General features: G+C 59.7%; 6 protein-coding genes across 6 annotated transcripts in view; 4 read left to right on the top strand and 2 right to left on the bottom strand.

Moving 5' to 3' along the window:
- Positions 1 to 1,826, bottom strand: part of F751_3144 (4-nitrophenylphosphatase) — a gene marked incomplete at both ends in the record, with an annotated part of 3,075 nt that extends 1,249 nt beyond the window's left edge. Inside the window, 6 exons of the mRNA XM_011399012.1 lie at positions 34 to 207; positions 489 to 669; positions 884 to 985; positions 1,158 to 1,259; positions 1,483 to 1,575; positions 1,701 to 1,826. Coding sequence (XP_011397314.1) covers positions 34 to 207; positions 489 to 669; positions 884 to 985; positions 1,158 to 1,259; positions 1,483 to 1,575; positions 1,701 to 1,826 — 778 coding nt within the window. The remainder of the gene's footprint in view (positions 1 to 33; positions 208 to 488; positions 670 to 883; positions 986 to 1,157; positions 1,260 to 1,482; positions 1,576 to 1,700) is intronic.
- Positions 1,827 to 2,594: 768 nt separating this feature from the next.
- On the top strand, positions 2,595 to 3,071 carry F751_3145 (U6 snRNA-associated Sm-like protein LSm3; the record flags this gene model as incomplete). The annotated part of the gene is made up of 3 exons (XM_011399013.1): positions 2,595 to 2,711; positions 2,804 to 2,899; positions 2,994 to 3,071. 3 exons carry the CDS (start codon positions 2,595 to 2,597, stop codon positions 3,069 to 3,071), a joined length of 291 nt encoding a protein of 96 aa, XP_011397315.1.
- Positions 3,072 to 3,684: 613 nt separating this feature from the next.
- F751_3146 (putative V-type proton ATPase subunit d) lies at positions 3,685 to 4,976 on the top strand (the record flags this gene model as incomplete). The annotated part of the gene is made up of 5 exons (XM_011399014.1): positions 3,685 to 3,733; positions 3,836 to 3,933; positions 4,045 to 4,161; positions 4,386 to 4,502; positions 4,713 to 4,976. The coding sequence occupies 5 exons, from the start codon at positions 3,685 to 3,687 to the stop codon at positions 4,974 to 4,976; spliced, it is 645 nt and encodes a 214-aa protein (XP_011397316.1).
- Positions 4,977 to 5,084: 108 nt separating this feature from the next.
- Positions 5,085 to 6,233, top strand: F751_3147 (V-type proton ATPase subunit d2; the record flags this gene model as incomplete). The annotated part of the gene is made up of 4 exons (XM_011399015.1): positions 5,085 to 5,313; positions 5,545 to 5,633; positions 5,837 to 5,958; positions 6,140 to 6,233. 4 exons carry the CDS (start codon positions 5,085 to 5,087, stop codon positions 6,231 to 6,233), a joined length of 534 nt encoding a protein of 177 aa, XP_011397317.1.
- Positions 6,234 to 6,493: 260 nt separating this feature from the next.
- On the bottom strand, positions 6,494 to 7,330 carry F751_3148 (Plastocyanin, chloroplastic; the record flags this gene model as incomplete). Its single annotated transcript, XM_011399016.1, has 3 exons — positions 6,494 to 6,646; positions 6,771 to 6,883; positions 7,132 to 7,330. 3 exons carry the CDS (start codon positions 7,328 to 7,330, stop codon positions 6,494 to 6,496), a joined length of 465 nt encoding a protein of 154 aa, XP_011397318.1.
- A 783-nt stretch (positions 7,331 to 8,113) lies between these two features.
- F751_3149 (Magnesium transporter MRS2-1) overlaps positions 8,114 to 11,085 on the top strand; it is a gene marked incomplete at both ends in the record, with an annotated part of 4,143 nt that continues 1,171 nt past the window's right edge. The window contains 9 exons of the mRNA XM_011399017.1: positions 8,114 to 8,355; positions 8,500 to 8,789; positions 8,997 to 9,154; positions 9,362 to 9,436; positions 9,600 to 9,668; positions 9,827 to 9,946; positions 10,142 to 10,384; positions 10,566 to 10,613; positions 10,780 to 10,890. Of these exons, the coding sequence (XP_011397319.1) occupies positions 8,114 to 8,355; positions 8,500 to 8,789; positions 8,997 to 9,154; positions 9,362 to 9,436; positions 9,600 to 9,668; positions 9,827 to 9,946; positions 10,142 to 10,384; positions 10,566 to 10,613; positions 10,780 to 10,890 (1,356 nt within the window). The remainder of the gene's footprint in view (positions 8,356 to 8,499; positions 8,790 to 8,996; positions 9,155 to 9,361; positions 9,437 to 9,599; positions 9,669 to 9,826; positions 9,947 to 10,141; positions 10,385 to 10,565; positions 10,614 to 10,779; positions 10,891 to 11,085) is intronic.

Consider the following 11,085-nt stretch of genomic DNA (forward strand, 5'->3'; position numbering starts at 1 on the left):
CCCACGGCAGCCGCGCCCCCCGGGCCTGCCGACCTGACAGGACAAGAATGGTGGACAGCCCGCCGTCCTTTCCAAAGGCTATGTCGGTGTCAAGGCGGTCCCCAACCATGCAGATCTCAGACCGATCAATGCCGGCATGCGTGGCAATGTCCGACAGCATGAAGTCGGCGGGCTTGCCCACCACGGTCGGCTCGCGCTTGGTCGAGCCTGCACGTGAGTTCGGCAGTAGAGTGATCAAAGCTTTGAAGTAGACGAAGTATGGTTCAAAAGCTGTGAGTGAAGAGTCTGTTGCAGCATGTGATCAAGAGTCTTGCTAGAAGACTTTTGAAGGCAGCATGGGTGGTGCGAGAGTGCACAGGACCTTGCACTTGCCATGTCTGCGCTTGGCTTGATGCAGGAATGATACCCCTATCCCCAGCCACTGGGCAATCCCACCAGAGATGAGCAGCAACCCCACCACTCCCATCACATCCACTGTCAGAGCCCACCTCTGAGGGCGCCCACCATGCTCCCAGCCCCTGCCCACTCCTGGGCGTCGGTGAGGTGAGTTACCGCGTCAAGGTTGGTGGCTATGAACAGGCACCCTGGGTTTTCTCGCAGGCACAGCGTCGCAATCTGGATCTTATAGTAGTTGACGAAGCGGTCAAAGCCGACCACCACCGCGCCCACCTGGGCCGGGGGCAAAAGAGGAGGAGTCGAAGGGAGAGTGAGCAGCCAGTTTGGACTTTGAGCAGGCGGGTTTCTGGCAGGGGCCGATGGAACTTGGGCAAGGCCAATGACTGCAACCGCACAAAAGAGAAGGGCCCGATTGCCCAACGTTATCATGCATGCAGAATCACACAACCCTTCCAGAAACTGTTCGGAAAACAAGCGTCCGACCCACATCAGGGTCCTGATCCAGCCGGAAGCCAGGCTTCAGCTCAACCCTGTGGTCTGCGTCAGCCGGGCCACCGAGATATTTGAAGCCCTTGAGTTCCAGCTCCTCCTGCAAAAGGGGGAAGGAAAGAGAGGAAGCGAGGCTAGTGAGAGATGTGAGCGTGTCATGCCATTTACCACCCATGACTCTTCAAGCCCCAAGCTGCAAGCAAGGACATTCCTCTTTGAGCGTGGCGCACAGTCTGTGCGCACACAGGCTTAGTGTGTTGCCGTCTCCTCACCAGGATGCCCTCCTGCCCGATAACATAGATTTTTTTGTCCTTGGGGAAGTTGATGGACTCCAGGTAGGATGCGGCAGCGTAGCTGGAGGAGTAAATCTCATCCTGTGATGGTAGATGGAGTGTGGCAGTCTTGAGATGGAGTTAAGGGGAGGGGGGAGGCTGCACCAGTCGAATGGATGGTCATGCAGAATGGAAGGGGTGCATCACGGGCCAATGCTTCTATCAGGACAAGGTTGAGGAGGCCACTGCAGAACGAAACCAATATTTCCAAAATGCAAGAGCACCGCCAGATGTAGTTCAACATTTCACAATCCTTGCGACTCACAGCTGAGATGTTGAGGCCCAAGGAGGTGAACTTCGAGAGGTAGCCTGCCCTCGACTTGGTGCTGTTGTTGGTCACAAAGTAGAGTTGCTTGCCCTGCAGCATTGAGGGTGATGGTTGGAACAATCATTGGATGTCATGGATCTCAAGAAGTGAATTTCGTGTTCTCAACAGTCTTTACCACAAGATTCCAAGCATTCTACGCCTCTTCCAGCCCTCACCAAGCTGCGGAGATGGTCCAGGGTCTCAGGGATGCCGGAAATGACCGAATCGCCCCTCCAGATCACGCCTTTGAGGTGGTAAATCACATCCAGAGTTGTGTCGATGGATGCAGAACCCAAGGTCATGAGAGCAAGCATGCCACAGGACTTGCTCCCAACCCAGCTGCATTCAGGTTAGGGCGCGCCTCACCGTCACAATCAAAAATGAAGCACTTGACCTTGTCCAGCAGACTCTTCACATCCTCCTTAGTAGCACGTTCGACTGAGCACAACGAAAGGAGATGGTTTGTCCTTCCTCAGAGCCGTTGCCGTGCTGCAAAGAGCAAGCGTTCCCCAGGGCATCTGCAGGTCATGCACACCCTACCCCCGCCACCCACCATTGTTCACAGGAGAGGTTTGTACGCCCATGGCCGCGAGTTTTACCGTGGGTTGCCGTGAAACTGTAGGAGGGCCTCGCGTTGTGAACGGCCGGGCTGCGCTCTTCGGCACTCTCTGAGGGAGTACACGGGGACACCAGGCGCTGAAGGTGACGGCCTGCCTGCTTACGTCAACCCTCATCTGCAGCTCCTGCACGCCGACTCCTGCTGCAGATGACTGATCGAAGCACAAGGATCGGTGGAAAGAACAGTCTTACGGCAAAATGGCGAGCAACCATGGTGCTGTCGCGGTGTGAGTTTCGTGGTGGGTGGTGCCCCGGATCCACAATCCTCAATCCACAGCAGAGGTTGCCAGCACGGCCCTGGGGAGCGGGTCCAGAGAAAGGAGCCGATTCGGCGCTTTCACACCGTCCTGAGTGCCGGAGTAACGCTTGAATATACAAAGTACGCTATTGTCCGGTGACGCCGCATTCTGATTGATTGACAAGGCAGCACTCGAGCATCACTGCCTGGAGGGATGGCGGAAGAGGCCGATGCCACGGTGAAGGAGCCTCTGGACCTGATCAAGCTCAGCTTGGACGAGCGAGTATACGTGAAACTGAAGGGGGACAGAGAGCTGCGCGGCAAGCTGCACGTACGTTTGATGGTTGGGGTCTCCAGGGCTGCCACTCTGAGTTTCATGTTCCTGCAACAGCAACCTCCTGCTCGGTCCACCACGCTTCCCAGGCGTATGATCAGCACCTCAATATGATCCTCGGGGATGTGGAAGAGGTGGTGACCAGCGTGGATATCGATGAGGAGACCTTTGAGGAGATAGTCAGGGTGAGCAGCTGGAGGGTTGTACACACTGGTAGCAATGGGCAATGGTGAGTCAAGCGCAGTCTCAGAAATGCACCCCTCTCCCAACGTCTTGCAGACGAACAAGCGAATGCTGCCCTACCTCTTCCTCAGAGGGGATGGCGTCATCTTGGTGTCACCGCCGCTCAGATCATAGGCAGTGAGGGCATTCGGGCGCCAATGCCGCCTCACCTTATGCTGTCATGTGCAGACCAGCTCTCTAGGCTTGCTGTGATGCCCGCAGCACTTCTGTGGGGACAATGACTTGCTGCAGGGTGGAATAGGGTACCCGGCACACCCTTGCCCACCCTAAGCCCTTTGCATCGGGGAGGCAGCAGCTCCTATCCATCTCTGGTGCCCTGGTATGGCTGCTCGTAATGGATATGGGCTCTTCATGAACTCATACTTGTTAAACCTATTGCAACACGGCAATACGGGCAACACACTGTCAGGAAGGGGTTCCCGCCCTCGTAAATTCTCCGATGCTGGATCTCTCCGCGAAGACCGAGCATGGAAGCACGGCATCACATCAGAGCTCAGCAACTGTGTTGCACCAATCTCGTTCGTTGTCGATCTGCTCTTACGGGCAGGCCTCGCGACGCCTTCCCATCCCCTGACTTTCCCTGGCCCCAGCCAGCCAGCCCCTACCACGTCCTCCTCGTAACCCTTGGCAGTTCTCTCCTGGCCAGTCTCTGCGAATCGTGGGATCGACGAAAGGATCCTAACTTGAGGCGCACCGTTAAAACTTACCGGGCGCGGTGTTTGCCACCATGTCGACCGCAGAGATGTGCTTGTTTAACGTCAAGGACGGGTTTCTAGGTAGGCTGCCCTCACTGTATTGCCAAAGACGAAGCAATCCGTCCAGTTACCTTTCGTCAGCGCGACATGGTGCCTTCACGCACTGCTCCTTACCCCTTGCAGAGGGCGTCGTCCGAGGGTACAAGCTGGGCTTGCTCACCGCTGCCGACTACAACAATCTGTCCCAGTGCGAAAATCTGGAAGATATCAAGCTGTATCTGGTGAGTCGATCGTGGCTGCAGCGGGTTTGCCGTGAAGAGGACACTGCTATGTACAGCGATGCTGCGTCCTCTGACGCACCCTCTGGCTCCCCCCTCCCATGCCACCACCAGACCGGGACAGATTATGCTCAGTACGTCTCCAACGAGGCGGGGCCCCTGCACACAACGACGCTGGTGGAGTGCTGCACGCGGAAGCTGGTGGACGACTGGGAGTACCTGCGTCAGAATGTGAGGATCCTGAGTTTGAGGAATGGAACGCCTTGGGAGGGCTGAGGTCTTGATATACACTAAGAGAGGGGGATATCCTTGGGGTCCATTGTCCCGTCAAAATAGCATCGCTGCTGAGAATCCAGTTCTCCAGCCTACACGCCGGTGACTGGTTGGCCAGGTTATGGGATCACCGCGTCCTCCTCTCACAACTCCTCTCGTCCCCCTGATCTCTTTCCGCACAGGCTTCCGAGCCTCTGGGCACCTTCCTGGACTACTGCACCTTTGGCCACATGATCGACAACATCGTCCTGATTGTGACCGGCACACTACATGAGCGGGACGTGCAGGCGAGTGGAGGGGTGTGGCGGCATGATCCTGGGACCTTGCAAAACGGTTGGCGCTGTAGAGGACCCCTCCTGGCCGCCGGTGGCAGATCCCGCGGCGCTGCCTTGCACTGTGTGGTGCCGCCGCCTGATGCACACTCGCTCTGGGGATTGGCGTGCTGCATTGCTCCTATCATGCTTTACACACAAGCACACAAACCTGCTCTCGCTCTCTCACGCACACAGGAGCTGCTGGACAAGTGCAACCCGCTGGGCGTCTTCGATGCCATCGCCACCCTGGCCGTCGCCCAGAACATGCGCGACCTGTACCGCCTCGTCCTGGTGGACACCCCCCTGGCGCCCTACTTCTCCGGTGCGCTTGATGAAGGGGTGGGGTACTTGGCGGGAAGCTGTGGGGTGCACGCCAGGCGGCTGACTCAAAAGGTTTCCAGCAAGACCCTCATGGCACCCTCGGCGCTGGATGCCTCCATCCCCACAGGATACGTCTGATGGCTTCACACGCTCTGTCACCCACCCACACATGCACCCACTGACACCCCTTCTCGCCCACCCCCCCTCCCCCCCGCAGAGCACCTGACCTCGGAGGACCTCGACGAGATGAACATCGAGGTGCTCCGCAACACGCTGTACAAGGCCTACCTGGACGACTTTGCGGGGCTGTGCGGGCGCCTGGGCGGCGCCACGCACCAAGTCATGGGAGACCTTCTGGCCTTCGAGGCCGATCGCCGCGCGCTGAACATCACGCTCAACTCCATCGGCACGGAGCTGACGCGCGACGACCGGCGCCGGCTCTACGCCAACTTTGGGCTCCTCTACCCCAATGGTGGTAGCTTGGGACTGAGGGTCTGGGTTGGGAGGGTTTTGTGGGGGGCAGGGAAGGGGAGGAGGGTGTTCCTGCGTGTTGGGGCGAGGCGCAACCAATGCGTCTCCGGCGGCACTGTTGCTGGAGTTTCATTGGTTGGTTGAGGGCCACGTGACCCTGTTTGCTTCAGAAAGTAACCCTCCCACCTACACCACAGCCAATGAGCATGCCTTCACACACCTCACCCTCTTCCAGGCCAGAACGAGCTGGCGCTGGCAGAGGACTTTGATCAGATCCGGGCCGCCATGGAGAAGTGTCCGCCGTACCAGGCCATCTTCAGCAAGGTGTGCGGGTGCCAGTGGCTGCGAGGGCAGGGGGGTAGCGAGGCAAGAGAGGGACCTCGTGCTGGTCAGGAAGGAGGAGACGAGGCCTGTCTTGCCCAGGTTGATACCCGTGGGCAGGCACCACTCTCACATTCAATAACACCCTACAACACTTCATGCCCTGCCTGACACCTGCTTCTCATGCCTTCCCAACCCCTGCACAGCTGGGCGCGGGCGAGTCGGTGATGCTGGACAAGGTGCTATATGAGGAGGAGGCCAAGCGCGCCATGCAGACGTTTGAGCAGCAGTTCCACTACGGCGTGTTTTACTCCTACATGCGCCTGAGGTGCGTGGTGTGTTGACTGGTGGGGAGTGTGGAAGGCTCCTGGAGTGAACAGGTGGTGATCACAGCAGCCCCATGATTGGTCTGGGGTGGGTGCATGCATGGTGGAGGGCTCGCCATGACACTATCAAGCCGATTGTGTATGGCACCCAACACCCCTCCACACCCGCTGCATGCACACCAGGGAGCAAGAGATCCGGAACATTATGTGGATTGCAGAGTGCGTGGCGCAGGGCCAGAAGGGCCGCATCAACGACGGCATCGTGCCCCTCTTCTGACCGCCACAATCCCCCTTGTCCCCTGTAATATACGTCTTCCTCTCAAAATCAAAGCAGGATGCAAAACGATCGTGCACACGGCGGCGCATGTGCAGGGGGACGAGGTGTTTCCAACCTGGTGCCAGCCTGTGGCTACTCCAGTCCTGCACAAGCACGATGTGTCGACGCGGGCCAAGGCAAGCTCTGGTCTCCCATGCAAGTAGAATCAAACCATCTCAGGCCGCCAGGCTTGGCACAGGGAGGTCGGTTTGTGCAGGCCCCTAGTTGACGATGACCTTGCCCTGCATGCCGGCACCTTGGTGGGGCTCGCAGTAGTAGTTGTACTCGCCAGCCACATCAAACTTGGAGGTCACAGACTGGCCGGGGGCGTTGAGGTAGTCCTCATGGTTCAGGCTCGACACGTTCACGCCAGACTACAGGGATGGGGAGGAGGGGATAAGATGGGTGAGGGGAGTGGGGCCGCAGCATGAGCATGCAGCATGATCATGCAGCATGATGGTCGAAGCAGGTCTCCTGGACATGCTGAGAAGGACTCACCGGCACCCCATCCTCGTCGAAGACGATGTTGTGGGGGAAGCCGGCGTTGTTCTGCCAGGTGACGGAGTCGCCCTTGGAGATGGTCACCGTCTCGGGGTCGAACTGCAGGCCGCCTGCATGGTGCAGTACATTAATGGAGCACATGAATGAGTGCACCCTGGGTGATAGGCAGTCCCCAGGCTCCCCCGGCAGAAAACGATGCCTTCCGCATCATCCCAGCAATGACCGCATGAGAACACATTTGACAACGGAGGACATTGCTCTAGTGTAGATGGGCAAGGGCCGGCTCCCGGACAACATGGCATAGTGTCGGCAGAGGATCCGATGACGGTGTGAGATTCCCACCACATCCCACACGCACCGGAATCGGTTCCGAGCTTCACGGTCGCAGCATTGGCGGTGAGAGTCAGGCCAATGGAGGCCAGACCGACTCCCGCCACGCTGGCCCAGCGACGAGCATCGAAGGCAGCCACGCAGCGGGTTGCCCGGGTGGAGGTCCTGGCAGTGTGGGTGGTCGCCACCAGGGCGCTGCCACGCATGGCGCTGACTGAGGTCTGCATGTTATCTAGGCGGTGATCTAGGAGTAGTGCAAGGGTGATAAGCTGCCTCGGTTGCGCGATGGTGTGAATTAACGCGGCAGTCTACACGCAACTGGTGGAGATAAATCATGATGCCGCCGGGGTCGAAAGCGGGGTGCAGATTTCTGGGGAAGCTGAGAGGGACACTTCCACGTCGCCGAGACGAAGCCACATTTGAACGTGGGCAGAAGAAGGACACAGGCAACAAAAATGTGGATGTTACGAATAATTTGATTCTGGAACGGATTCCCCGGACACGTCCCTTTCTCTGCTGGACACTGTTTGGATATGTCGCTCTATCTGAGTACGAAGAGATACATGGTATCTAAGAGGGTCAGCACCTTGATGATTGCACACCCAGGTATCTTGAAGGTGCCTGTCTTCGGATCCAAGGCCTGTACGGTCTGAGCAAGACATCGGTACCATAATTGTTTTGGGACTGAACATAGAGCCTTGTCGTCAACTAACCGTGATGCCAGTGGCGGAGGCATTGTGGAGAGAATAACGATGAAGGGTATCCGATGTGCGAGAGGAGTTTTGGCATGATAGGGTTGCAATCTTTCATGAGAAAGCTGTCGTGGCGGCAAGTCAAAAAGGGAGGGGACACATAAGCTGGGCATCTATGGCCCCACCTTGCACTTTATCCCCAGCGCCTACGTACCACGAACCAACCGCTATAATCAGTGCCCATCTGCATCATACTGTGATTGCCAACCATCTCGTCAATGTAGTCTGCTGTCCTGAACCCTTCTTCCCCACCCAGCCATGCCGGGCACGGGCCCGCTCCCCGGCGCGGAGCTGGCCGTCAGCGAGCTCGAGGAGCACTCTCTGCTCCTTGAAAATGGTACACAAAAGGTTCTGGAGCTCGGCGCAAAGTCGAAGGTGGGAGTGAAGCATGCTGCCGTCACCACCTGGCTGTCCGTCAGCCCCAACGGAACGGCCGCGCTGCTGGAACTGGGTAAGCTCAAGGTCACCCACCAGCTGGGAGTCCAGCTGCGGGACCTCAGGTGGGCTGGTTGCGCTGGTGTGCGGCGGCACACCCGGGCAGAGGGTTGGGATGCCTGCCCTTGGCCCAGGCGAGACAGAACACCCAGTGAGTAGGTGCACCCGGGAACAACCCCCTTCCCGCCCGCAACCTTCCCACCCCTCAGGCTGCTGGACCCCCAGCTGGCCAACAGCTACCCCTCGGCCATCCTGGCGCGCGACCGCGCGCTGGTCCTGAACCTGGAGTACATCAAGTGCATCATCACCATGGACATGGTGTACGTGACGGGGCTGACCAGCCCCCTCACCCTCCAGTTCGTGCACGGCATGCAGCAGCGGCTGGCGGCGCGGGAGGCCGGGGCGGAGGCGGGGGGCCCGCACAGCGCACGCCAGGCGTTCGGCGGGGACCTGAAGGACGGCGGGGTCGCGGCGCCCTCCCACCTGCTGCTGGGAGGAGGTAGGGAGGGTGGCGGCGGTGCTGCTCAGCAGGAGGGCACCTCAGTGGGCTGTTGATGAGACAGTGCATGCTGAGCCCACCCAGCCCATGCAGTGGTCACTGGGGGCAAACGTTGGCCACATTCCACGGGACCCCTTTGAATCATGGTGCCTCAGAGCAATCAAACTTGCAGACCCTGCACCCACGTCGTGCCTCGTCGCCACGCAGATGGGGAGAAGAGGGCCCTGCGGCCCCCGCCCCAGGAGCTCCCCTTCGAGCTCAAGGTGCTGGAGATTGCGCTGGAGTGCGTCTCCGGCGATCTGGAGCAGCTGGCAGAGGAGCTGGAAAGCGCGGCGCACCCCGCGCTGGACAATCTGACCAGCAAGGTGCGTGGTGGGGGGAATCTCGGACAGCATGCGATTCACATTGCAGGGAGGGTGTGCTGATGCGTCGCGTGGCTGGGCATGTGGGAGTGTGATGTGTTGTTTCCAATGGATCCCTGCCAGGGGATGGAGGCCAGGCTGGCTGCACCTGGATGATGAGGACACATTGACGCTCTGCTGGCCCTGACCTGGACCTGGTCGCCCTCGCAGATCACCACCAGCGCTCTGGAAAGGGTGCGCAGGATCAAGAGTCGCATGGTCCGCCTGAACACGAGGGTGGAGACGGTGAGTGCTGGGGCGCGGGGCTGGAGTGGCCTTGAGGTGTGTACTGCAGTGTTCTTGGTGGCGAGGCGGTGGATGCCATGAGTCCAACTGCCATGCCAACCGGTGACAGCAGCCATGACTCGCCTTTCCACCCCTCCCTCCACGTTCACCACCATCCCAACAGCTTCGAGAGGTGTTGGAGAAGTTCCTGAACGACGACTCGGACATGAAGGACCTTCACCTCACTGCCAAGGTAGGGAAGCATGGTGTGGGGGCCCAGGCTCAAAACCCTCTCTTGCCAGCAACGCCGGCCCAGGGTGGTGGAGCAAGGCGGCGCCGAACACCCTTCCCACTCACCCTCACTTCCCTTGCCGTGTCCAATCCGTACATAATGCCAACCTCCCACCGCAGGAGAGGGAGTGGCAGGAGGCCCAGCTGCAGAACGTAGACTCCTGGCCGGAGCCAGGGCTGGGCCAGGTCCCCCTGGACCAAACCATGACCCCCGGGGACGAGTTCGTGCCTGCGTCCCCGGTATGTCGCATTGGCGCGAGGGTGTTGAGTGGGCATGGGTATTCAGGCTGCTGCACCCCCACCTTTGGGTTATGGGGAGGGGGCCTGGTGCCCTCCAGCCTGCACACCCGGTAATCAATCACTGCATGTCCTTTTGGGGCAGACAGGCTGCATTCCCTCCTGTAAGAACCCCCGCAACCCCCTGCCCCCACTCAGAGCTTCGCCCCCACCCCCGCCACCGGCCCCGAGAGCGCCAGGTGGAATTTGGGTAAGCGCGGTCGGTCCCGCCGCCACTCCGACGCCTCCTCCAGCAGCTCCAGCAGCAGCTCCTCGGATTCGTCCCTGGGCGATGACGAGGACGTGGCCATGGTGGAGATGCTGCTGGAGCCCTACTTCATGCAGCTAGACAACACTTACAACAAGCTGCAGACGCTGTATGAGTACATCGACGACACGGAGGTGAGACCTTGGGATCGTGGGGTTAGGGGGGTTGGGGCGTGGTCAGCGATGCCTCGGCTGGACCCTTGCCCGGCACGTCGGTGCTGTGTCACTGCTCGGCCTGCCATGAATGCGATGCTCATAGCACACCCTGCGTCGCCCATCATTCATTGCTGGCCGCTTGCACTCCCACCCTTGCCAGGATTTCATCAACCTGGAACTGGACTCCAAACGCAATCAGATCATCAGGGTGAGGCATGGCAAGGGGCTTGATGCGAATGCCCCTGGAGGGTGGAGCGGGCCATGCATCATGGCAGCCACACGGCGTCGAGGAATGGCACTCTGCAGGCATGTGCTGCCGCCGTCCACTCCCCCCCCCCCCCCCCCTCGATCCCCCCACCCTTGGACACATGCAGATGCAACTCGTGCTGACGTCTTTCAATGCCTCGGTTGCCCTGGTGACCGCCTTCACCTCGCTCTTCGCCATGAACTTGGAAATGAAGCCCGCCGACGAGTGGCCGGGGCAGGTGCGGCGGGGTGCGGGGACCCTGCGTGTGTGTTTGGCGGGTCTGTGCGGGCGCTGGGCCCCGGGCCACGCCCCGCGCGGGACTGTCCTGTGCCGAAGCGGCGCGCCCCTTTCATGCGCATCCGTCGTGGGTCTGGGGACCCGCCTGCCTTCAACCTGACCCGGGCATGCACGCTCTGGCAGCACCAACCCCAGA

Source organism: Auxenochlorella protothecoides, assembly GCF_000733215.1.
Source record: "Auxenochlorella protothecoides strain 0710 unplaced genomic scaffold scaffold33, whole genome shotgun sequence".
Classification (NCBI taxonomy): Eukaryota; Viridiplantae; Chlorophyta; class Trebouxiophyceae; order Chlorellales; family Chlorellaceae; genus Auxenochlorella; species Auxenochlorella protothecoides.